Source organism: Centruroides sculpturatus, unplaced genomic scaffold (assembly GCF_000671375.1).
Source record: "Centruroides sculpturatus isolate CEXI.00-Female unplaced genomic scaffold, Cexi_2.0 scaffold639, whole genome shotgun sequence".
Lineage (NCBI taxonomy): Eukaryota > Metazoa > Arthropoda > Arachnida > Scorpiones > Buthidae > Centruroides > Centruroides sculpturatus.
In genome coordinates, this window is record NW_019384778.1 from 139,029 (window position 1) to 166,679 (window position 27,651).

A 27,651-nucleotide genomic window follows, 5' to 3' on the forward strand; every position below is an offset into this window, starting at 1 on the left:
GATATAGAAGTGACCTATATAACTAGATCAAGGGTCGGCAAACTTTTTTGATCATTGACCCCCTACAAGTTTTCAAAACCTCACATTGACCCACACCAAAAAGTTTGTTACAAGCAAAACAAAATACTTACTATTTTAATTTTTTAATTTTGCATTTTTTTCATTTGTTATATATTTGTTAATAATAATTTTTGTAACTGACAATCAGTGAGATGGATAAGCTTGATCCTTAGCTCTCCCTTATCCTTAGCTTAAGCTTGATAATCGACCCCCAATAATGTTACAGTGACCACTTTGGCGACCCCTGAACTAGATAGTTCAATTCAAAGCGAGTTTTGGCAACCCTAGCTATATGGCTAGGTTAGGTTAGTTATATTGTTCACCAGCTAGAGACATTAACACTTTCTTTGCCAAATTGATGTTATTTTGCATCAGTCACCCTTGACACTCATATACTAATGATAGTATTTTGGCTTCATTTGGATGCTGGAAGTTTTTGGTAAGTTGTGCATGTGTTACTTTTTGAATGCTATTTATTGTACCAGAAGTGTAAGAAACATTTTAGAGGTTATATTTGATTTATTGTTTTCACAATATTATTGCATGATGACCTTTGAAATAGGAAAGTGTGTAGCAGATGAGTTTCAAGGCAGCTGTCCATTGATCACCAGCATATTTAGTAGATACACTAAGTGATCTTAAATTTAAGATGATGAAACATTCATTATATGGTTTAGACTTAGTGCTATCAGATTTTCATTTGTCTGGATATTTGAAAGGACATTTACTGATGTTTGCTGATGACACTGAAGAGATGGTGCAAAGTTGGTTAAAGGCCATACCAAAAAACTTTTTTCTTGAGAACATCTGGAAATTTGTGGACTGGTGGACCAAGTGTTGCAAAGCATGATGATTATGTCAAAAAATAAGACAAAAACAATTTATAGTACTCTTGTAAAAGAAGTTATTTTAAAATTCCTGTTTTTTAATGACTTTTCCTCATAGTTCTTTGACACTTCAAAAGATCTCTGATTTTAAAAAGAAAATTCATCAACTCAAAGAAAAATTGCAGTGGTGTATGAATTGTAAATAAGAAAATAAACAAAGATTTAAAATTTAAACATGTTTTTTGTTTATATTAGTCATTTTTTTATCTAGGCATGAGACTCAACACAGAACACATTGTAGATTGCTTTATGAAAAATCATTTAACCAGAAAGAGGGAGAAATATATTGTGACTATGAAGCATGGATCTACTTAATGATTGCAACAAAAAAGATCATTATACTCTCAAAAGAGGAAAAGAGATGTTTGCAACAGAAAATTAAAGATGAATGTTAAAATCAATTTTGCATATTATCAAAATAACGTTTAATGGAATGGTACTTAAAAAATAAATACCATATCTTTATCCACAGAACCTTTGAAGAGTAGAACTCTGTTGTGATAAGACTACCAGTCATAATCAAAATTTACCATTAAATTTTTTAAAAACCCACAAAACATAGGTATCAAGATATATCTTTTCACTGTATTCCTTCAAAAGTCCCATGATTTGTCTTCAACAATCTATTGTGCCTTTAGATTGTTAAAAAGAGCTATTTTAAATGCAGACCTATAGCAATTTATGGACTACTGAAAGCAGCAGGAGAAGAGTGGAGTAAAATGCAACTACAATAGAGCATCGATTATCCAAAACAATTCTGGACTGGGGTTGTTCGAATAACTGATCATGTATGAAAAAATATATTAACCTATCCCATGTTGAAATTTTTCTGTTGCGTGTTGCTTTGCGTTGAATTTTCGTCAATNTCCAAAACAATTCTGGACTGGGGTTGTTCGAATAACTGATCATGTATGAAAAAATGTATTAACCTATCCCATGTTGAAATTTTTCTGTTGCGTGTTGCTTTGCGTTGAATTTTCGTCAATGTTAAGCCTAACGAAAATTTTTTAAAAATAATAATCATGACTATTGTATTGTTAAAAATTATTTTTTTATTTTGCAAAAACAAAATAAATGTATTGAAAAATAGAAAAACGAAAAAAAAAATTATATTTTGGAATTTAATCTAGTATCAAAAAATGTTCTGATTCTGCATGACGCATGTCCCGACAACACAGTCCTCAGAAAAACACCACACAAAACAAGAAAAACTCTTTTTTTTGGGTTTATCTGGAGATGTCAGCTGCTTGGGCTATATTCTCCAATGAGCTGAAGCAAAATACACCACTCACGATGGGGAAAAAAACTTCATTCAAATACTGGTGCATCCTTAAACATCCTCTTGACATGTGTCGTGCTGAATTGGAATGTTTTTGATACTATATTAACTTCCGAAATATAACTTTTTGGTTTTATATTTTTCAATATATTTATTTTGTTTGTGCAAAATAAAGAAATAATTTTTAATGATACAATATGGTCGTGCAGGTGCAGCCAGCTAAAACACACACCAACAAAAATAATATTGGAGTAGCCCAAGACATAGCCAAATATTGCAGTGCCACAGCACTAGCAGAAATTTGAATTTGCCGACTGAATCACTTTCGGTTATCTGATGTTTAGGTTGATTAGTATTCAAATAGTTGATGCTCTAATGTAATCATTTGTAAAAATGACAAGTGAAATACAAAGGTTTATTGGTACTCAAACAATTCAATATTCAAATACAAATTCTGGTGAAAAATCACACAGTGCTTAAATGAACAAACAAGGGCCCCCTAAAACAAATTTTTGATTAATAACATATTTTTATTTTGTCATATATAAAAATTTTTTATGATAAAAATAAGAAAAATGAAGATGTTACTAATATTTCTGATCAACAACAATAAAAAAGCTCAGATAACAATACTTTGTAAAGAAATCACCCTTGTTTAACTAAAATTAATATTAATGCATAATACAGTACTTTTAATTGTAATTGTTAGTTAATTATTAATTGGAAATAGATTGTTGATTGCTTTAATAAACATATTTTTCTTAGTAAAGAAAAAGAATAGTATACTTTTGTTAATTTTTGGAACCTAACCTCATGTTTTGTATTAGTCCTTTGTTTTGTATAGCATGGATTTGCATAACATGGCACTTTTTTGGAACATAACTAGTCTTATATGAGGGATACTTGTATCTGGTCAGAATCACAATAAATTTGTCCAAAATCATAGTGAATTTATTAATAAATATAATTAAGAATTCTGTTGGAAATATTACCCATCCTTAATTAATCAATTTAAATATTAGTTAATGTTTCTACTTAATTAAATACCATTAAATACTTTATTTGAAATTAATTAATAAAGCTAAATAAAATCGCTGTATATGTTTTTTTTATATACAGTTGCTCCCTTATCTGTGGTTTCAGTTACCCATGGTCAATCATGTTTCAAAAATGTTAAAAGGAAAATACCAGAACTAAACAATTCATAAGTTTTAAATTGTACACTGTTCTGAATAGCATTATGAAATTTTGTGTTGTCCCACTTCATCCCACTCAGGTATAAATCACCTCAGTAACCTTAGTTTTATTCCAGTCAAGTTGTTCAAAAACATTCATTGTTTTTAAGATATTACTGTTATAAAACTAAGGTTACTGAGGTGATTTATATCTACACTTTTCCAGTTTTGATTTGTTTCTTTTTAAGCAGTAAATATTCCATTCAGAATATGAATCATCCCTTTGTCAAGCATGTCTATGTTGTAAATAGTAGTGATGTTGACAATTTAAACATTTCAGAAACCATAAAACTCTNGTACAAATAAATGATCAAATTTACAAGACAAAAAAACAAAAAGATTGCCGGAAATCAGTTTTTTGTGCGTCCGCCACACTGAGCGATGAAAGCCTGTACACATCGTGGCATTGAATCATACAAGTTCTGAATGTAATCCTGAGGAATGGCATTCCAGATGGCTTTGACTTGATGCCAAAGTTCAGTCTTATTCTGTGCTCCACCAGCTGTACGTCAAGTCACTGACTAATGAAATTCCAGATATACTCGATGGGTGACATATCCGGGGAATAAGCAGGCCATGGAAGAAGCAAAGCCTGTTGTGCACTGAAGAAGGCTTGTGCAGTCTGAGAAATATGTGCGTGGGCATTATCCTGCTGAAATACAGCACCCAGAATGCATCAAAGAAGGGGGAGGACCTCTGGCTCCACAATTTCCCATATGTAGCGATTACTGTTGAGGTTGCCCGCAATGTGCACTAGATGGGATTGACAATTATACCTAATAGCTCCCCACACCATGATGCCAGGCGTTTATGCGGTATGACGCTGGATAACATATTGTGAGAGCAGATGTTTCTCTCTGTAATGTCTGACGTGTACTCTTCCATCATTGTACTGCAGATTGTAGCAAGATTTGTCGGAAAAAACAACTTGTTGCCACTGGGCACACCATGCACTGTGTTGCTGAGCCCATTGAAATCAAAGGTGTCTGCCAATCAGCAAGTGGGGAATCCTGCTTAGAGGAACCCTTTCACACAGTTCATGCTGCAGCAAACAGTGACGAACCGTGGAGCTATACAACAAAACACCTGTAGCCGTACTCCAACGTTATGCTAACACATGAGAGGACGCTGTACGGTCCATCACAGCCATGTGGATTAGGTGTCTGTCGTCCCGTAGTATTGTGCTATTGCTTGCCCCACTGCCAGGTTTTTGCCTTATTTGGTTCTCCTCTGTTCATTTCTTCCAAACATGCATCACTGTTGTGGCATTACACTGCGTGCAGCCTGCAATTTCTCAATATGAAAATCCACCCTCTTGCATACCAATGATGTGGCCTCGTACAAACTCTGTTAGTTGTTGGTATGGCTTCCTCAGCTTTTGACAAGGCATATTGACCACCAATGAAATGTTTACTACAGACAGAGGAAGATAAATTGACTTTAATGCATCTTTACAGTTCTCTATATACCTGGAATAAGTGGCTGATAAGGAGCTGATTCTCATTCCACGCTTGTGCAATCACTTTGTATTTCTATTCATTTGCATGTCTTACCTTGCTTTACATTTATTGTAAGTTTGGTTCAATTTGCACAATTCCTTCATGGTGTTGCAATTTTCACAAACATGAGTGTATATTTATAGATAATTATTCAACTGTTACTTATCAGAAGCAAATTTATTGCCACCACTCTGTCTTACAGCCTAGCCATCTTACTTTTTCTTCAAAAGAATGACATGAAGAAATCTTAGATTTTATCAAAAAAAAAATATTTTTGAATATTACACCCATATTTGCAGAAAAGCGTTATTAACATTGATGCATAGTCAGGTTTAATATTATGCCTAAGGGCACATTAGCTATTTGCTGAATGTTGAATATTTGCCTTTGACCAAACTATTCATTGAACTGTTTCACTCTACACACACACACACACACACACACACACAATATTTGATTATTTGCTGAGCATGGGAATGATGAGTGTTCATCTGAGATCTAGAAAATGGACAATTCAATTTTTAAACAATAATTTGTGTCACTGTTTTTATAGTTATGAGTAGTTCACTCTATTAATGAAAAAAGTCTAAATGTAAATGGTGGATGGCATTATTTTAAACCAGAAAAATATAAATGTGAATGAGTGATTATTTATTGTGACATTGTCACAATGCCTGGTTGAAATTTTTAATATATTTTTAATTTATTTAATTTAAAATATATGTTCTTTACCTCAAATTATTATTAGTGTCTTTCCCCTGTACATCACACTTTCCTTTAACAATAGAGTATTGCTGGTCATCTATTAACTGCTTTCAGGGGAAATTTTTGAATTGAAATAACATGACTTTGGTTTGCATTGGAAGTTTATATATAGTTAATCGGGGCCTATTGTTCCTAAGGTTACCATAACTGGTCTTGTCTTTCATTTATGTAACTCGATTCTTGATATTAAGGAAAGATAGACGGACAACAGTGGAAATTTATCAGTCTACAATTTTTTAAAATTGCAGCTTAAAAACAATGTTTTTTAAAACAACACAATAAAACCAAATTGAAAAATAAGCTAAACTGAAAAATAAAGACTAGATCTAGTTTAAAAAAGAATAAAATAGCAATACTGATGACCAAAAATAAGAAGATACACACAAATGCAAGCACAACTCTGTGGATGGACAACACAAATGTGTGCAGGTGAATATTTATCTTCTTAAATTCAGTACAATTTAATGACAAGAATTGTGAAACAACAAATACTGAATATTCATCACGAATAAACCATCCCACACTGCTTGATATTCATTAAATGTTTTCTTGGCATTCAGTGAATAGCAAATTTGTGGATGTGTTCTAAGACTAAATTAAGAATAATAAACAAAAATAAAATAATCTTAGTTACATTTAATTTAATTACTTTAAACATAACTTACATATAACAGACCAACTATGTTAGATAATCAGCCATCTGCCAGCAGTTCAATTTTTAAAACAATAAAAAAAATACATAAACTTGAAACTTTAAATTATTCAATTGTTAAGTTAAAAAATATTACTTTGAATATAAAACAATGAAAATATTATAATTTTCTACTGAAATTTATTTAAAATATGGATGGCATTTCATATTCAACTTAATTAACCACTTAGCAGTGAGCAACGACTATAGTCATTAAAGGTGATCGTGTGGCAGTGGTGAGGGACGACTATAATCGTCAAATTCTTTTGAGGGGTATCGCCAAAAACTAGCCTAAAACTACCACAAAAAAAAATTCACATGAAAAATGAATTATGTAACAATAAAAAAAGACTTTTCTTTACTAGACATAACTGTTGACAAAATTTTTTTTTGAAACAGTAATGAGAAATAATGCATGAAAAAATACTCTAAAAATTTTGCCTAAATTTTACCATACCTGACTATTCCACTGTTGAAAGGTTAAGTGATTAAACAGTCTGTTACAATAGTCCAGTTAGCAACCAGAGCAAACTGAATGGGTATTTTTTTTAATAAAATGTAAAGATGGAAAAACTGTCACAAATTAAATTTCTGAGTAAATTTGAATTATAGATAGTCATTTCATGCAATAATTGCATGGCATTCCTAATGTATTAAGTGCATTTTACCAATGTTTTTTTCTGAGATGAAGAAGTGAATTGGTAATTAATTAGTTTTAAGTTTTTAGTGATGATTTTTGATTGTCAGACAAAATTTTTTAGTTTCCAATGATGTCTTGGAGATCAGAATTTTAAGTCTGATCAATGCAATATGTCATTAATCTGACATTTTACCAATCACAAGAAATTAGCATATACATTATGAAATTAATGTCAAAAACAAAATTTTAAAGTTTAATTAACAATTAAAAAAATCTGAAATTTAAAAGTATTTAGCTTTAAAAATTATTGCAGGTTTGTTTTTTAATTCTCTGCTTTAGAGTTTTGTATGAAAATTGAAATTTACACTAGAATATTGGTTTTTCTGTCTTAGGTTTATGGAGAAACATCATATGAATTTATAGCACAGATGATAAACGAATTTGAAATTGACGATGATGATGTATTCATAGACCTTGGAAGTGGTAAGTACTTTATTTTAATTATGACTATATTAACATTTTTAAAATATATCAATATGGTTTAGTTGTAAGGTATGAATTATATTTTAAAATTTATTGCTGAAATTCTATTACAATAGACTTTATCAAATTTATTTCATATTCTAAAAGCTCTCATATTATTATTTTAAATATAATTAAATATTTAAATTTATGAAAGTTTTGAGGAAGAGTAACAAACCAATTCATTTTAAATTAATTATTGTTTATTTATTGTTTATATATTTATTATTATATTTTTTATGGAAAGTAATAAAACAAATACTATCAATTTTTACAATGAAATTGTTTACTGTCAGTTTAACTGACAATATGATATAGACATTTAAGTATTTTTCATTATTTATATCTTTTTAAATAGAATGTGGCTTTTCTGTTTCAAAAACAATAAATATAAAATCAGCTGTATTTTCTAACATTTTCTTGTTTTTCTTTTCTTTTTTTATTTTGCTAATAAAAATATCTTCTATATAATGTCATATTATATGATTATGATTTAAAAAGTTAATTATAAACTTATTTTGTAGAAGTTTTATTATAAAATAGTGCAACTTGTAAAAAGTAAATTTATATGTAATAATATAAATTTTCTAAAAGAAAACTACAAAAGAAAATTGTAAATAATGTCTTAAAATTAATTTTATAATAGAGAGAGATTTTTAGGCCCAGAAAATTGTATGAGTTATTAATAGAAAAGAAAAGCAAGTTCTAAAAGCAATAAATATTGAAATTTCAAAATTTGTTAAGTTTTTAACAATATATTGATTTTGAAGAGTCTGAAATATCGGTGTAGGCTCTGTCACAGACTGTACCTTTATTGAAGAGGGATCGGTGAGAATTCAGATCCAAATTGCATTTAAATAAAATATCTGAGAATTAATCATCTGAGTAATTCTTGAACTCGGGTGAACATCAGATTTGAAGGACATAAAATTTCAGTTTATTTGTCCAAAAAACTTCTTTTAAGTGGTTATAAAGTGACTGATTATATCCAGCAAATATTGCTAATTTTAGCTTTGTATTAATATATTTTCTCTCTATATAAATGCAAAGTGGTTTTAAAATTATTTTTCTAGTAAGTGCATAAAAATACATTTACAAAAATATAAACATTTTCATTAATTGTTTGTTTTTAACTCCTCCCTTCTTTAAGGAGTTGGGCAAGTAGTATTACAAATGGCAGCAGCAACATCATGTAAATTGTGTGTTGGTATAGAAAAATCTGATGTACCAGCAAAATATGCTGAGGTAAGAGGAAAAATTAACAAAGTACTATAATTTATCATATGATTTTATAAATTAATAATATTGATGTAGATATATAAGTTGAGAGGTTAAGTTAAACTTAAGATAACTTGATTTAATATTCAGTTAATTTATCTTCAAATGTTTAATATTGATTTGAATATGCCAAAGTAACACAAATATGGAATGTTAATGAGCGTTATTAAAATAATGATTTTTAGTTTATTATACAGTAGAGCCTCGATTATCCAACCTAATTGGGGACTGGGGTTGGTCGGATAATTGAAAGGGCGGATAACCGAAAAGTATGAAAAAAATCTATTATTAGTGTAGTATATTATTATATCCCATGTAATTAGTATATTAGTATATCACTATTAACCTACTTTGTGTTGAATTTTCATCGATGTTAAGCCTAACAAAAATTTTTTAAAATAATAATCATTGCTATTGTATCGTAAAAAATTAGAAAGTTGAGCCTCATTTAAATACTGGCTCCCATTTATGGTCGATCCAGTGTTGCCAACTAAAACACGTAAAAATAATATTAAAGTAGCCAAGACATAGCCAAATATTGTAGCGCCACATCATTTGAAATTTGCCGACTAGGACGGTTGGTTAACCGAGGGGTTGGTTGATAGGTGGTCGGATAATCGAGGCTCTACTGTATATTTAGATATTTTTTCAAATTCTACACACACAAAATCTAAAGAAAAAATTATATTTGGATGAATCATATATTAAATTATTAGTCTATTTTACAGTTGTCAGAATGCATCAATAAATAATACAGTAGAGCGTTGTTTATCCGAATCAATTGGGGACTGGGGTTGTTTGGATAACTTAATCTTTGGATAACCGATTATGTATAAAAAAATATATTAACCTATCCCATGTTGAAATTTTTCTGTTGCAGGTCACTTTGTGTTGACTTTTCATCGATGTTAAGCCTAACAAAAATTTTTATAATAATAATTGTGGCTATTGTATCATTAAAAATTATTTCCTTATGTTGTACAAACAAAATAAATATATTGAAAAATATAAAAATAAAAAAAAATTATAGTTAGAAGTTAATCTAGTATCAAAAACATTCAATTTAGCATTACACAAATCACAACACACAGTCCTCAGAAAAACACCACACAAAAGTGCCAGTGCTGCCATATAAAACACACATACAACCAAAAAAAATATTGTAGTAGCCCAAGACATAGCCAAAGGTTGCAGCACCACAGCACTAGTGGAAATTTAAATTTGCCAACTGGAACACTTTCAGTTAACCAACGTTTTGGTTGATCGGCTTTTGGAGCTATGATGCTCTATTGTAATTAACATTTCACCTTTAATTTACATTTATGTAAGAAGATGAAAAATATAGTAATTAAATATTTTATTTTTTAAACAAATTTTTAATATTTTACATTGTTTGCATGCATCTGTAGTATTATTTAATTACAGAAAAATATTTAATTCTAAAGATTTTTTTATTTATGAATATTGTGTGAATTTAATGCATATTTATTTTAAAAGAATATCATTATGGCCAAGTATTTGATCAGAAGTTTCTTCCTCTTTCTAAACTTAAGCCTATTTATATTACATAGTAATTTTAAGAGTTGTTTTAAAACACTAATAATCTTAATTTTATAAATTAACTAATTGTATAGAAATATATAGAAAGTGATTAATTTCAAATATTATTAATATTAATTACAGATATAAATTAAAACACCTTATTTATTCTAATAATTTTGAAACTTATTACATAATGTAATAGGTTTTGAGTTTTTGAAAATTATAAATTTTAAACTATTTTTAATTTTTAAAAATGTCTTATTAAAAGAAGATATTCAAAACCTGTCATGAGAGAAATTTTAGTATCTGATGTAAATTAAATAACCAGGGAGAATAAAGAATATGATGAAAGGACAATACAGAACTCAAATGAACATGCAACAAGATAAATAGAAAATTATTTGTTTACAAAATAAAAAGAAATCAACTTTACATGGTAATTGAATCAAATTGCAGATAGGGCAGTTTTAATTCAAAAATAATCTTTTGGTGACAATAATAAAAATTTCCTTTCCTCTATTACATTCTCAAAACTGTATTTGGTGAATTAAAATTTATAATATTTCTTCTGTTTAATTCTATTAGAATATCTAGTTTTATACTAGTAATGTCTTTATAAAAAGCGTTTTTCAAGTTTTCTTTAGCTTTTTATTTTAATTGAAGTTTGATTTTTCAAATCTCATTAACATAAAATAATGCAAATAAATATTGAAAATGTTTTAATTAAGAAATTATTCTTTTTGGTATTGTATTATTCGATGTAACTGTCCTTTTAAATCCAGCTTATTGAAACAAGTGTTTATGGAATGATTATGTAATTTGTGAAATGGAGATCTATGGTTTTATAATAATTAGTTTCTGATAAATGACACTAGCAATACTTTTCAATAAATCATATAATATGATACTTTACTTGTAAATTAGAGTAAAAGTGAATAATGTTGACAATTTTCAGTTGAATTAGTGAATAGTTTCTGGTATAATGGTATTTTTAACTTGTGGTCAAATAATTTAAAGCCAAGTGTTCAAAACAGAATCTTATTATATTTAGAAGATGCTTCATGCTAGTTATAAAAATTAAATATATTAAAAATTTGATAATCTGAACATATGTGAATAATCTCAAAGTTTTGAAATTATTAAAATATATTTATATTTCTGTTTAGACAATGAATACACATTTTAGGTTTTGGATGAAATGGTATGGGAAAATACATGGAGAGTACAAGCTTATTAAAGGTGATTTTCTGGAAGATAAATATAAAGAAGTAATAATGAATTCTTCGTAAGTGTGTTTAGTCTTTTCAATATTATTATAGATTTTTCTTATAAGTTAAATTTTTATAGTAAACTTTATTTATAGTAATGTAAAATTTTTAAAAACTGTTTTCTCTGTTTTATATATATATATTATATATAAACATTTTGTTTTGAAATTTAAGTTGTTTACAGATTTTTATTAATAAAATATTACAACTTGTAAGCAAATTAGATATTTTATTTTACAATTTCAGTTTATTATTATTTTATTCTGTTTTTGTGATTGGGCTGCAATTTTCATTTGCAGACCTATACATTCCCATTATTGTCTGTTGTTCATCTGTCCTTCATTAACCTGTCCTGTATTATTCTTGACATATCTCGGGTTGCTACCTACTGACCTTAACCGGTGGACCCGAGATATCTCGTTTTTGCTTAGGAACATTTTTTTAACATCAGATGGCGCTTCTTGTACGGAATTCTGAAATTAGTGACTCATATCACAAGAATTGTTATGTTATCTAGTTTTTGCACAGCAGAATATTACAATAATAGGAGTAGATGTTCAGAAGAAATAATAAAGGAAAGTAGACCATTACTTAGACTCTTTCAACATGGCAACAGCTGGGAGAAATAGTGCTCTGAATAAATCAGAAATGATCAAGTATTTGTTTAATTTAGGTTCCGGTGAGTATCAAATATCAGACAGTAATGATGAATTTTTACAAAGTGAGAATGTGAGTGATAGTAGTAGTGATATTGATCATGAAATGCCATCTACAAGTGGAAACAGAGGCCGATCAAGTAGTTGTGCTTGTGGAAATGATAGTGCAAAATGTTTGCATTTTAGTAATGATGATGGTTGGATTCATATGAACTTTGCAAGCCCTCAAGTGAACAGTTTCATAGAACAAGCATCAATACAATGTAAGTTACAAAGTGATGCTACACTATTTGACTGCTCCAATTTATTTTTTGATGAACTTGTAGACAAGATTGTTCATGAAATGAACAGGTATGGTGATACTTTGATGAAATGTGATGATTTACATGAAAACAGTCACATAAAACATTGGAAACCTAAAGTGTGTTGCAAAAGTTTAGGTCCACTCCATTCAGTTAAGAAAACACAACACAAGCACATCTAAAGAAACCAACACACATTTATTTATGTAGGTAGCAGAAACATGTAAAAATAATACATCATCATTAAACTAGCATATTAGACAACTGTAAATGTATAAACAAACACAGTGAGATAATCCATATGTTGCAAAAGTTTAGTTCATTGTGTGGAATTACACATTATTGTCTCAAACTCCCCTTTTTGCACCCCAATGTCAAAAACACAATAAGGCATGCTATCTACAAGTAGCTGGAGCACATCTTGACTTATTTCATCCCATGCAGAGGTAATGGCTGTCTGCAGTTCAGCAACAGTTAAAAACTGATGTTTGTTGGCGTACATGTTCCTAGCGATGATTCCTCAGGGGTTCTCCATGGGGTTAAGGTTGGGAATTAGCAGGCCACTCCATTACATGTACACCATTGTCTAAGGACCACTCCCCTGTAGTGTGTGCTACATGGATTGGTGCGTTTTCCTGTTGGAATGTCCAGAAAGGTCCTCCAACCCTCTCTCTAAATGCCATGTGGTGCACATCCAATAGTTCCTGGTAGTCTCTGGACTTCATATGTCCACTTGGAAATGAAATGTTTGTCTTCTTGTTGTATTCGAATCCAGCCCAGACTATTACTGATCCTCTTCCCATTTGGCATTTGGAAAAGATCTTCTTATCCTCTCTGATGTCATGCAAGTAGTAGCACCAGCCATCAGGGCAGTCTAAATTAAATTTTTTTTGTCGCTGAATACTACTCATCTCCATTCTGTACTCCAACTTAAATGTTCTCTAGTTCATTTTATTTGTGCTATCTTATTGGCTGATGTTAATTTGGGCTGACATTTCTTCTTGTACAGCAGTCTTCTGTTGCATCTTACAACTCTTCATAGGGTTGACTTATTAACATTAAACATTGGATCATGTGCCAACTGTCAAAGTGATGATCCTGGTTGTTTTAGGGTGTTTATGACCTGTCAAAGTTGATGTTCACTGAGTGCCCATGGACATCCTGAAAGGGGTTTTTGGTTGTACTCCTCTTGGTTACATAATTGTTCACCACATTATGTGACTGATTAATCCTGTTTGCTATGGCCCTGTTGGACAGCCCTTGCTGCTTTAACACACCAATCTTGCCCATCTCATAGGCAGATAACATCTTGCCATGGCCCATGTTTCCATAAACATTATATCAAAGAAATCACACAACTCAAAGTTGCAATTTCACTCTTGACACGCATGAAATAGTTTGTAAAGTTTAACTTGCAGGTCATACCATTCTTTCTCCTGGGGATGTGGTGGAACTAAACTTTTGCAGCACATGGATTATCTCACTTTGCATGTTTATACATTTGCAGTCATCTAATAATATGCTAGTTTAATGGTGTCATATATTTTTACATGTTTCTGGTACGTAAACAAATAAATGTATGTATTTGTTTCTTTAGATGTATTTGTGTTGTGTTTGCTTAACTGAATGGAGTGGACCTAAACTTTGCGACACACCTTACAACAAATCCAGAGATTAGAGAATTTTTAGGACTTACTATGATTACAAGTATTGTTAGAAAACCTCGCCTAAGTATGTATTTTAAATGAAGATTTTTTTCTACACCATTGTTTTGAGTGCGATGTCAAGCAACCAATTTCTGTTTTTATTGTCATGTCTGCATTTTACAGACAATGATCAAGCGTCAGATGGTGATGATAAATTGCATAAATTAAGCAATGTTATTGATCATTTTCACCACAGATTCAAATGTGCTTACATCCCAGATGAAAGTGTGTGTGTGTATATGAAAGTCTTGTGTTATGGAAAGATAGACTGGGATTTAGGTAATATATACCTAGCAAGTGTGCTCATTTTGGGGTAAAAAGCTTTGAAATTTGTGAGTCATAAACAGGATATGTTTGGGAATTTTAGTTTACACAGGAGCTACAACAGAATATGGCAGTTTTGAAGATGGGCAAGGTGAGAAAGTTGTTCTTACATTATTAGAACTGTTGCTTGGTGAAAATTACAAGGTTTTTTTAGACAGGTTTTTCATCTCACTGACATTAGCAAAAACACTTCTCAATAAACGAACATATGTATGTGGAACCATGAAAAAAAATCGAATTGGAATGCCATGCAATTTTCCTGATTGTAAATTGAAGGAAGGTGAATTTATGACATGTCAGAAAGATGGTTTGTCTGTATTTTGTTGGAGAGATAAGAGGAATGTGTCGATTCTAAGTACAATGAGTAATAATGAATTCTCAGATTCTGGTAAACATAACAGATCAGGAGAAATAATTATGAAGCCGAATTGTATTTTAGACTATAATCGTAATATGGATGGAATTGATCTGTGTGATGGAGTGATACACAATTATCCATGTATGAGAAAAACTGTAAAATGGTATAAAAAAGGTGTTTTTTCACATGTTGGATATTATACTGTATAATGCTTGTTTTGTATTGATAACTAATGAAAAAAACAGATGTCATTTCTTGATTTTCGTATGGTTGTTAGAGAAGTAATGGAAAAGTTTCACACAGGCAGACGTGTAACTCGCCATGGTTGACCATCACATGATAATCAGTTGTGTTTATCCGAATGGCATTTTCCTAGCTGCATATCAACAGGGAAAAAACCATCCAATCAGTGTTTGTAAAGTCTGTTCAGCAAATAAAAAGCAAGTAGTAGAATCACATTACCAGTGTGAACAATGTTCCATTCCACTATGTGTTGTTCCTTGCTTTGAGATTTATCATACAAGTATTAACTTCTGAAATAAAATTTTTCATTTTTACATTTATTAATATGTCTATTTTGTGTGTGCAAAATACAAAGTAATTTGGAACGATAAAAGTTAGGCTTAACATAAAAAAAAATTCAATGTGGAGTGACACGCAACAGAGAAAATATTCAACACGTGATAGGTTAATCTCTAGCTTTGTTCTTGTAATTAGATAGAGGAAAATCAAGACCAGATGTGGTAAGCTTGGGAGCTGAAAATCCCAATTAACTATATAAGAACTTCTACTCTGGACCAGAAGTTACATGATTTCAACTCAAAATTTTTACGTTATCTCAAGAACAGAATTAGGTAGATGAATGAAAATAGAGACCAGATATTATTTATTTAAATAAAATATGATTTTCACAATGCATATAATTAATATGAATTTGTTGTTGTTAAAATAATACACAAAAATAATTCTTAATGAATTTTTTTTGTTTTACCCCCATAATATATATATATATTTGTGTGTATGTTATATACACATGCATTTTTAAACCATACTCCAACTCCAATTATGAAATGTTCATTTTTTTTATGTTAAAAAGTTGGTTTTTTTACAAGTGTTGTCATTGAATGATTCTTTTGTTTCTAAATTCAGTTGGTATTGATGATACAAAATTTATTTGATAATGGTATTTTTGCAGAGAAATGACTAACAGAATAATTATAATAATTAAATTAATTATTGATATTATAAAAGTACATATATATTTTTATCGTTTCTGTATGTAGTTATTTTACAGTTGTTTTGTTTTAAACTACTGTTTTAATATACATATATGTGTTTTTTTCCTAGATTAATTTTTGTAAATAATTTTGCATTTGGACCAAGAGTTGATCATATGGTAAGTATCACTTTTCTGATATGTTACTATTACTAATAATAAATGAAATTACTTGAAACTATTTGTTTGTTGACATAAGATTTTCAATGTGACCACAATATATTGAAATATGGTGATTTCACAAGTTTATTTCATATCTCACTAGATCATTAGAAAACCTAATATGTTTTGATTGTTTTATCCACGAATATAGTGTTTTAGTTATCTAATATACTAATATTTATCAATGATAATACAATAGCAATATTTGACTACATATAACAAAGTTTACTTGTTTAATTCAGTGAAAACTAAAATAACTGTTCTGTGTGTGGACAATTTTTATATTTTACAATTTTTTATTTAAGTACTTTTTTTTTTATAAAATAATTTGTGTATGTTACTCTATTCCAGTTCTTCATATAATGTAATTATATCATTGTTCAATGAACACATTTTCAATTTTATTGATAATAAATATTAAATTATTGTTCAAAATTTAACAAGCTGTATAAATCAAACATTTAAGATTGTATGCATTACATTTTTATGTACAGTATACAGAATTATATGTGATGTATTAATAAGTTTTCTTGTAGTACGAGGTCTGTTCAAAAAATACCTGGACTGTTTGAATTGCACTGCTCCAGTTTGTTCCAGGGGAATCAGCTTGGTGTCGCTAGGTTTGTGCAGATCGTCTGGTGATAAAGCCGTTTTCCAATTACAGATAACTTTATTTGTTGATTAGCTACATGGTTTTTAGTGAAGTGCGATTTTTTTAGTTTGTCAGAATTCAGAATGAATGACCTGATGGAGCAACGACTTACTGTGAAATTTTGTATTAAACTTGGAAAATCTGCAACTGAAACATTTGCTATGCTCAACCAGTAGGTGGGTGAAACATCCCCCAGACCCAAAAAAGCTCGCCAAGTTCGATCCCATGTCAAGGTGATGCTGACAGTTTTCTTTGATGCTAAGGGTATTATTGCTCACCACGAGTACCTCCCCCAAGGCTCCACAGTGAACTAGACTTACTATGTTGAAGTCCTGAAACGTCTGAGGGACGCAATCCATCGCAAAAGGCCAGAAATGAGGAGGAGTGGCAATTGATTTCTCCATCATGACAATGCTCCAGCTCATTCAGCCCTCAGAACTCGTGAGTTTTTGGCCAAACACTCGATCACTGTTCTTCCACACCCCCTACTCACCTGACCTTCCTCCAAATGACTTTTTCTTCTTCCCCAAACTCAAAACACCCTTGAAAGGAAGAAGATTTGAGATGATTCCCAAGATTAAGGCAAATGCGATGAAGGCACTGAAAGACATTACAAAAGACGCATACCAAGTGGAAACACCATTGGGATAAGTGTGTGCATTGGGAAGGAGAGTACTTTGAAGGGGACCCAGACATGTAACTTCTACGTAAAGTACATTTTGTTTTATAACATCAGTCCGCATATTTTTTGAACAGACCTCGTATAGTGTTAATTTGTGTAGAAGCAAAAAAANTTGGAGAACAGTGGGTCATGGTTTAACAACATGGATGATAATGGAATAATTTATATTAATAAACAACTTGTCAGTATATGCAGAAAAGAAAGTTTCACATAGAATTGATCTTTGTTGAATACCAGTTAAACATGGAAAATCAAGAAAAGTAAAATTTCTTCTTTGAAGGGGACCCAGACATGTAACTTCTACGTAAAGTACATTTTGTTTTATAACATCAGTCCGCATATTTTTTGAACAGACCTCGTATAGTGTTAATTTGTGTAGAAGCAAAAAAATAATCTAGTTGATTATATTAATACAAAAGATAAACACACTGATCTATCAGTGTAATCTGAAATTATTTGTTTCCATTTGTCTTCAATAAAAGAGACTTTTGTATTTAATGGTATATTTTGATATGTTAAAGACTGAAATTTGATATCTAATGTTTATCATAATCAAAAATTAGTTATATATTTCCCTTAGACAAACAATGCATCACTTCAAAGAGTAACTTTTGTTTTAAATCTTTTTATGATTAAAGTAATAACACAATACAGTACAAAATGCTATTTAATTGTAACATGTTTTTTTTATTTTTACACTGATATATTTTCTTTAAACAATAGTAAAGTGGATTCAATGTTTTCTAAGAATTACCAGGTCATACAGGAATTATTAATCCAATTAGCAAAAGATATAGTAACCATATTCTAAAACCTTTTGTGACTGATATCTGAGGCAGTATCATCATTGTACTGTTTCTTAAATAAGACCAAAATATAAAGCAATTTGAACAAAACTTAGTAAAAAAAATGTTTGGATTTTACACATATTTACAGTTTAATTACTTTTTAAAAATGATATTAACTATGTTTTCCTATGAACAAATTAAATAATTGATTTTTTTTTCCAGTTAAAAATGAGATTTGCTGAATTAAAAGATACAGCAAGAATCGTTTCTTCAAAAGCCTTCTGTCCTCTTCATTTTCGTATAACTGATAGAAATTTAAGTGGTAAGAAGTTACAGTTTATATTATTAGGTTAAATAATGTTTTTAATGAAAGTTTTTTAAATATTGTTATAAATATTTATTTAATAAATGTCTATGTACAATTTAAGGAAAAACATAAAATAATTATGTAAATACAAAATTAAATCATAAATTCACACACACACATTTTTTCATAAGTTTTGAAAGTAAATAAATAGTATTTAAAAATTTTTAAAACATTCATTTTTGAAGCAATATATGATGGCATAATTTTAAAGTGTTATAATTGAGATGACATAGCTCTTACATATGATATGAATTAAGCATTAATTCATATCATTAATAAAATTGAAAATAATTTTATCAGCTATTGTATTTTTACTGTACGGATGTATATAAGGATTATAATGATAAAATTTTAAATTAATAATGTTAAAAGAAAATAATGTATTTTATTTAAAATAAAGTTTTAAACTTGATAGATAGCAATAATGTGTTAACAAATATATGGCTCTGAAACTTGATTCAATATATTTAAAATATTCAATAAATATAAAGACACTTCTGTATTTATAATTTTTAATGACTGATATTTAATTTTTTTTTATTACAAAGATGTTGAATATGTAAATGAGTAAATTAATATAAATGTTAAAAATTAGAGTCTGAGTAGCTGAATAAACAGGGCATCTGATTGCTCTGAGATATGTTTCTTCTCTTGTTAATTATTAGTTTTTTTTATACTGTTTCTTTTTTCTTTTTATGAATATCTTGTCTGACATTGGATTTCCCTTAATTCACTTTCATTAAAAACAGCATATAGGAGTGATTCTAAATGTAAAGTTAGTTGAGATATTTATTTTAAATTGAATTTTAGAAATGCAATCAGTAAGTTGATTTTCACCCCATTACACAACAAGCCAAAAAAAGATTAAAAATACAATAAAACAGAGAAAATAAACAAAGCTATAACATGATACATAAAATACATACACACTGGAAAGGTATTTTATGTGTAATTTTATATATATTTATTAAAAAATCATATTCAGCAATATGATAAATTAAGGGAGTAATTGTAATATATTGTAAATAGAAAAATATTTAATTGTAAATAGCAAAAAGGCATGAATAAAAATTAAAAATATAATAATAATAAAATGAATAAAGAATTAGAAAGTAAATATTAATCAAAAAGTTATAAGCAGGTATGTCAACATTTTTTATATAATGAGGTAATTTTTTATGAAGTAGACATTCCATCAAGCCCATATTGTCTGATATTCAATAAAGAAAAGAAAAGAAAGATCTGTTTGACAATGACAAACAAAAATGAGGACTGTAAATACCCATAGTGTTGTGGATGTTCTGACGTCATGTGAAATTATTGTTAAAATATTTTAAAAAGAGAATACAATTGAAATATTTGAAGCAATCTGGAAGTCCTGAATCTAACAACATTTGTGTTATTGGTTTGTGATAGGTTACTTACTAAACTTATTTAAAAGTAGATAAAGTTTATTGTGTTCTCTCAATATTTTTGCAAGGGGCTGCAAATGAAAAGACAATTGTTTGAGGGATTGAAAATTTGCAAAGAATATGAACTGTAAAACAGATTTAGAGGATATGGTTTTACAAAAATGCCATAATATTCCATGATGGATAGCCAGTGATTTTACTATGTTGTTTATACTGTTTCTAAAAGTTAATTTAATATCAGAAATAATTCCAAGATCGTTGTGTGTGTTGACATATTCCAATTTGTGAGTATTTATAAATAGAGGTGGTAGGGCAGATTCCTGAGTAAAGAAAAACACGTTATTACAGATTTTGTATATTAATTCTAAGGTTAACTTTACTAAAGGCAGAGAAGAAGAGGTGTAGATTGGATTGGAGAACAGTGGGTCATGGTTTAACAACATGGATGATAATGGAATAATTTATATTAATAAACAACTTGTCAGTATATGCAGAAAAGAAAGTTTTACATAGAATTGATCTTTGTTGAATACCAGTTAAACATGGAAAATCAAGAAAAGTAAAATTTCTTACTTTGATATTGTATAATTGGGTTAAAAAGTTGTTCAGTCAGGAGTGAAGAGCTGGATTAATATCAAAATATAGTAAGACCCAGCTTAATGCTGATTTGATATAATGCAGTCTGCTGGAAGCCTTAAAAAAGCTCAAATTTACGTATATTCAAATTATTGCAGAATTTCATTGATTCATATATAATACAATTATTCCCAAACATGAACCAATCAGCTAAAGGTGGCAGTTTGTCGTAGTGCTGTTTCTTTAGCTTAAATATATGCTTGTTTGGTGCAATTTTGGAAAAAATATAATATTATGGATGCCATAAGCAATATCGGCTTTGTTTGGCAAGAATTAACCAATAAATGCACAAATGAAGTGTGGAAGAAGTTATGGCTGAAGGTATACAAGAATTCTCAATGAGAAGAGCCTGTCACTGTATTGTTAGGTTGACCAAATTGTCAACCTAATCGATACATCAGAACTAGGAGATGTAGACGAGCAGGATATTGATGAGTTACTGCAGGTTTCTGGTTGAGTCTTACCAACGACAACCTTCAAGAACTGGCAGAAGAAGGAACTCATGTAGAACTAGAAAATAGTGATTCTGAAAACAAAGAACCCAAAGAATTTCTCTACAGATTTTCTTAGTAAAAATTTGGTAATGATAACTGAAATTGTTGATCAAATTGTAGCGAATGATCCAGATTTTGAAAGGAGTGCAAAAGCAAAAGGAGGCATTTTGGATACAATCTCTTGTTATTGACATTTGCTTAAGGAAAGAAGAAAAAAGTGAAAAATGAAACTACATGACTTCATTGCAAAAAACAAGAATTTCAGAAGAGTCAGGACCTTCATCACAAAAAATGAACTTTACATTTCTGTGTGCATATGTTTGTGTTATTTAACATATATTATTATGTAAATTAATATAAAAATAACTTAAAGTAAAATCTCCTTATTTTTGGTTGCGTGTTTCCCTTTCCCTATTTACTCTGTGTTAAAATGATCTCATTTAACGCTGTTTCATTTAGCACTTTGTCGTCTAGGAATGTATCCCCCACATTAAGCAGGGTCTTACTGTAGTTCTGAAGCATAGCTAAAAGTATATTTGAAAGTATGGAGTCAAAGGCTTGATTTATGTCAATGTAAGCTGCATAAGTTGATTTTTTTTCCAAAATTTTCAAGGATTATAAACATTGTATCAAGTAAGTTATAATGGTTGATGTATTCTGTAATGTTAAATATATAAAAGTTTTGATGATATCAGAATGTAAATTTTCAAATTAACATTTCAAGTTTTCAATTGAAGAGAGATATTTCAAAAATTTTAAGCATTGCAACAGGTTTTTATTTTTTTGGCTATTTGTGTAATGTTAGATGAATACCATTGTTTTGGTACAAAACTATATTGAAGTATTTTTTAAAAATTCTTGATAAAATTACTGCCATAATCAGCTTGAGTTTTATATATAAAATTAAGAGAGTTGAGTCAGGACTGAAATTGGAGAGTTTTAAGATATCTACAACATCCTTTACTTCTAAAAGAAATAACTGTATTGATAGGTGGCATAAGCATTGTGTGGCATAAGCGTTATATATTCTACCTTGGTATAATTTGGAAAAATTCACTTTAATAGATTTCTAGGCATAAAATATCATTTTGTCAAGAATGGAAGTTGATTTATTTTGAATTCTTTTAGAAAATTTGGGATAAATTCCCAAAACATATAGTGGTTTGGAAGCAAGTGCTTATGATAATATTAAAATAGTTTGGAAATGATGTGTTGCATTCTTTGTAGTATTGTTTTTGCAGAATGCTGTGAATATAGAGTTAGCATGAATTCTTGAGATATGATTTTAATTACATTATTATTATTTTACACTAATGGTTGAGTCATTACATCAGCTGCCCTTAAATATTTTTATGATTTATAAATACTGTGAAATTTAAAAATTAAATCTTTGTTTACATTTCGTTCATTTAAATTTCATAAATTTTTAAAATATATTTGAGGAATAGTCAATAGGAAAAATGTAATCTATATTTTCTTTTGATTTAATAATCATGAAAATATTTCAATTCTAAGATGAACCATGAATTTGTAAATGAATTTTGTTTAAAATTTTTCTCTCTATAAAAAAAATTCTTAATCAGTTTTATTGTTTTTAAGTAGTAAAAGTTTAGGAAAAGAATACAAATGTCATGAAACAGGTAATGTTTAGTAGTTCTGTTTCAATGTCTTTCCTCATATATAATAACTGTTTACTTTAATGATGCATCATAATAATATCTTGTAGTCATTATAAACATTAAAAATAAGTTTAAAACTAAACACTCATTTCTATCCAAGCTCATTTGAAGTAATGTGACTGTTAAGCAATATAGTTGGAAATACTTGCTGTTTGTGCATTATGCACTATGTGACTTTGCATTTAATGATTTCTGATTGCTGTTTTGTACTGTAAATGTAAGACTACTAATTCTAAGAAACATTTCTATTTATAACAAGAAAAATTTGGTAAAACTGTATATTAAAATTAATGAAATAATGGTACTTTTCAATACTTCTTAACCAATTTTCAGAAGTACAGTTTGGTTATTATTATGTTGCAAATAATGTGCTCAGCTGATACTGGTGCCATGCCAGACTAAAGTCAAGGCATTGCTACCCAAACAAGTGTAACATTAAGCTGTGTTATTGGTGTATATGTCAACATCTAGAAACTTCCTAACAATGTGACATGTATTTGATATATGTTTTTATTAAGTTTTAATGTTTCTAGACTTTTGTGTAGTGTATGTGGTGTAATGTGAAAACAAGTGATGTAACTGTTGTCTTTATGCTGTCATGTCTGTTTTGAGTTTTGTGATGGTGTAGTAAGTTCAGATGATAAACTCTTTTCCAATGTTTATTTCATCCTTTGGCATGGTTTATCTGCCTTAGTGGTCAGTGACTGAATTGTCTCAGAAACATCAAAATTAGGCTGATTTCCCAAAACTGGTGTGAGCATTGCAGTAGCCATACTTGGACCTGTGCTGCTTTCACCACTGGTAGCCAAGGGAGACTGACATATTTTTTTGAATGTGAGCCTCTGCCTAACCCATGAGTGCAAACCTTGATAATCCAGGTGATGTCCAAGCCTTTATTAAACTTGGATTGTGTTGTCACTATGGTTAGATCTCCACAGATGTGGGTTCAATGACTTTTGGCTTCATTTCTCCTCACAGACCACACTAGCATGGATGACTCTACCAGGAGTAGATACTCCAGCTAGCATAGCTCTGTGGTTCATCAAAATTACTGATCTCTCACCACAGCAAGGTGGTGACTGGTGAGAGAGATTACTATTATTTGATTTGGTAACAATTTATTTTTTATTTATAAAGTTAACTTCTTTTATGTGCTTTTATTAACTTTTCCATTATTTGAGATATCAAAATTTATGTAAGTCAAAATGTTTGCCTTTAGATATTGGGACAATAATGCATGTTAGAGAAATAACACCTCTTAAAGGATCTGTATCTTGGACTGGTAAACCTGTTTCATATTTTCTTCATACAATCGATAGGACAAAAGTAAGAAGTTTGTAAAAATTAAATCATTTAATTACACTTTTTAGCTATCTCTAACTTATTATTATTATTTGTTATTTTTTAGTTGGAGCATTATTTCCAAAGAACAAAATGTCAAAAACCTAACAATAACAATACAAACAAAGTAAGTCAACATTTGAATATAAAAATTTGTTTAAATTTTAGTATAAATTTTTATTTCAATGAAAATTAGTTTTTATAGACTAAATTATGTAAAATGAATAATTAATATGTACTTGGTTAGTAATATCATGATTTTAAAATTTGATATCAGAAAGAGATTTAATTATTTTGTTCAATAGTATAAAGTATTAACATTTTGTAAACAATTGGTATAATTTTAATAGATTAGTTTATGTCTAATAAAATTGTAATTAGTATTCTTAAAGATGTGTTGATGGAGTATCTTCTGTTAAATAATCAATCCTTTTTTTAAATATTCATATATGTATTCAAAATAATTTAAAAATCTATGAAAAATTAATTTCATCTTTATATAACACTTTAATTTTTTTGTTTTAAGGAGGAAGAAATGAAAAATAAAAAGAATAAAATTCAGATAACTGATGAGAATACCAATGATTCATTCTCAAATCAGTCAAAAGATCAAAATAATATATTTGGACCAACTACAAGAAAAGCATGGTCTGATTGGTGTAATAATAAAAATAAAACCAGCAATAGTAGTGGACAAGATAGTAATGAAGAAAATGGTAAGCTTTTCAGCTTTATAAATTTAATCATAATAATATAATCATTATCCACTCAGAATGAAATATGTTTTTAAATGCAAATGTTTGTCAATATAATTAAAATAAAAAAAAAGATTTCAGTGGATCAAGGGGATGGGGATATAGAAGAGAGTTATTATATTTTGAGTTGGGTCAAACTTAATAAAGATTTTATTCATTATTAGCATTTAAAATTTTTTTGTAAAATTATTATTTACCCTCAAAATTAAGCTTTTTAAACAAATAAACTAAACCTTGATAAATCCAGCTACAAATTTATTGAAATAAAAACATTCTCAATCAGATTTTACTGATCTTCAGTTACAAGCTTTTTGAATTCTTTAGAATGTATAATTACAAATTCAAAATACTGAAGTCGCAAGTACAAAAATTTTAAGAATTAATAATCAAAATGTAATAATTAATAAACATGGAAAATTAAACATTGTAAAATGAGATAAATTAATAAATATCAAACATTTTAAAAATTCATAAGATGTAATTCTTAATAAAATGCTCATAAATTATATTTTGTAAAATGCCTGCCAGGCATTTGATAGGTTTTTCAGCATCTCTGATTGATGCAGTGTGACTTTATAAAATTTGATTGAAAATGTTTTTATTTCAATAAATTTATAGCTGGATTTATCAAGGCTTAGTTTATTTAGGACAATCCNTGGGTTCACTCTAACAGAGTTTGGGAATTATGTAAAACCCTTGTACAACATAAAATGAAATAAAGGGTGCGTTCTTTTATACCTCTGCATAACTCCGCGCAAGCATTCTACTTGTTTTTGTGGCTACTTTGAATTCTCTTTCAATAAATAATCCATTTAATGGTTAAATTTTACAATTGGGACCCTTCTTTTGCCTCTAAAAGCTCATTTTAGAATTATAGATTCCTCCATCACGATACTATCGATAGCGTGGGTGCCGCCATCTTTCTTTCACCGTCGTTCCTAAATGCCTTCAAACAACAGCGCCCTTCCGTTGCAGAGTGACTGCTATTAACGAACACACCCAAAAACTGTTATCAGTTGATGATGCTCATGCTGAGATCATCATATAGGATGAATAATCCTCTGGTAAAATATTTATTTAAATAATAAATAAGTATTTCACCTATGAAAAAAATAAATAATAAATCCAATTTAAATAAGGATTTAACAGCATGTTTTTTAATTTTTGGAACCTAACCCCCCTTTTTGCACTAGTTCTTTGTTTCGTGTAACACGAATTCACATAACATGGCAATTTTTTGGAACGTAACTCCCGTGTTATATGGGGTTTACCTGTATTAGTAATAATAGTAGTAGTAAATAGGCTGCACTGATAATCTTACCCCTGTGGTCTGCAGAACACAGGTGATCCATGAAAAAAAATCAAATATACAATGAAAAATTGTTACAAAAGGAAAATCAATAAAATGTAAAATAACTTTTTGTATGGAAATGTAATCAGCAAACACCAATGACATCATATAGTAGACCGAGTGCACTCTTGATTTCAAAAAGGTTTGCACCCCTGCTTTAAAGCTGATGTATTGTAACTGTTCCATGGAAAAAATGTCAAAGTTTAGTGTTCCCCGACTTCAAAAAGATTAAGAACCACAGGTCTATCCTGACCCTGAAAGATAACACCTTCCTTTCATATTTCACACACAGAAAATGTTAATCTTTGTAAGTTGAGATAATTTACAGTGTCTGAAATTTAATATGTTTATTTTATTGTAATTTCATCCAAAACTGCAAAAACATTAAAAAAGCACTTTCAGTATTCCATGAAAGTTCCAGTTAGAAAGAAAACAAAATGCAAAAATTAAACATATAATTTAATTTTTGATGTAGTGCTGAGAGTTTTAATTTTAGAATAAAAACTGTTGTCTGAGTTTCACACATCCTCTGGAGAGGGATGTATAACCTCACTTAAATTGGCATTCCCTGGGATAAACAGGCATGTTAGTTTTTACCATACTAAAATATATATATTAATTTAAAGAGGGTTTGAGTCTATAATACTTAGTTTGAGTAAAAATATAGTTCAGGTATCAAATTAAAGCTCTTATACTGTTGATGATGATGCTGAAGAGAGATTTGAGAAAGTGCAATATTTCAGGCATGACAGAGTGGCAAAGGCACAATGTTAAGTGTACGAAAAGGCAAGCTGCTTAACTAGCGATTTAGTTTTTAAAACATTAGAGCACATGTGGCTCATCCCTACTCTGAATTCTTGTTGCTATTTTTGGTTTTCTAATTACATGTTAATTAAAAAACTTTTTTGCAGTATTTTAAACACTTACACTATCTGTTTAAATAATAAAATAAACTTTAGTCCAAAAATAGAAATGATTCTGAACTATTTTAATTTTTTAACATCTGTAATACTGTAATAAAAAAGCTTGTACAGTAGAGCGTCG

The 27,651-nt window shown here is 29.3% G+C and overlaps 1 protein-coding gene across 1 annotated transcript in view; it reads left to right on the top strand.

The window, feature by feature from the left end:
- LOC111629121 overlaps positions 1–27,651 on the top strand; it is an 87,761-nt gene that overhangs the window by 25,391 nt on the left and 34,719 nt on the right. Inside the window, exons 5-13 of the mRNA XM_023372991.1 lie at positions 7,449–7,539; positions 8,729–8,823; positions 11,565–11,683; positions 16,360–16,408; positions 18,795–18,894; positions 24,380–24,486; positions 24,569–24,628; positions 25,028–25,217; positions 25,338–25,387. Of these exons, the coding sequence (XP_023228759.1) occupies positions 7,449–7,539; positions 8,729–8,823; positions 11,565–11,683; positions 16,360–16,408; positions 18,795–18,894; positions 24,380–24,486; positions 24,569–24,628; positions 25,028–25,217; positions 25,338–25,387 (861 nt within the window). The remainder of the gene's footprint in view (positions 1–7,448; positions 7,540–8,728; positions 8,824–11,564; positions 11,684–16,359; positions 16,409–18,794; positions 18,895–24,379; positions 24,487–24,568; positions 24,629–25,027; positions 25,218–25,337; positions 25,388–27,651) is intronic.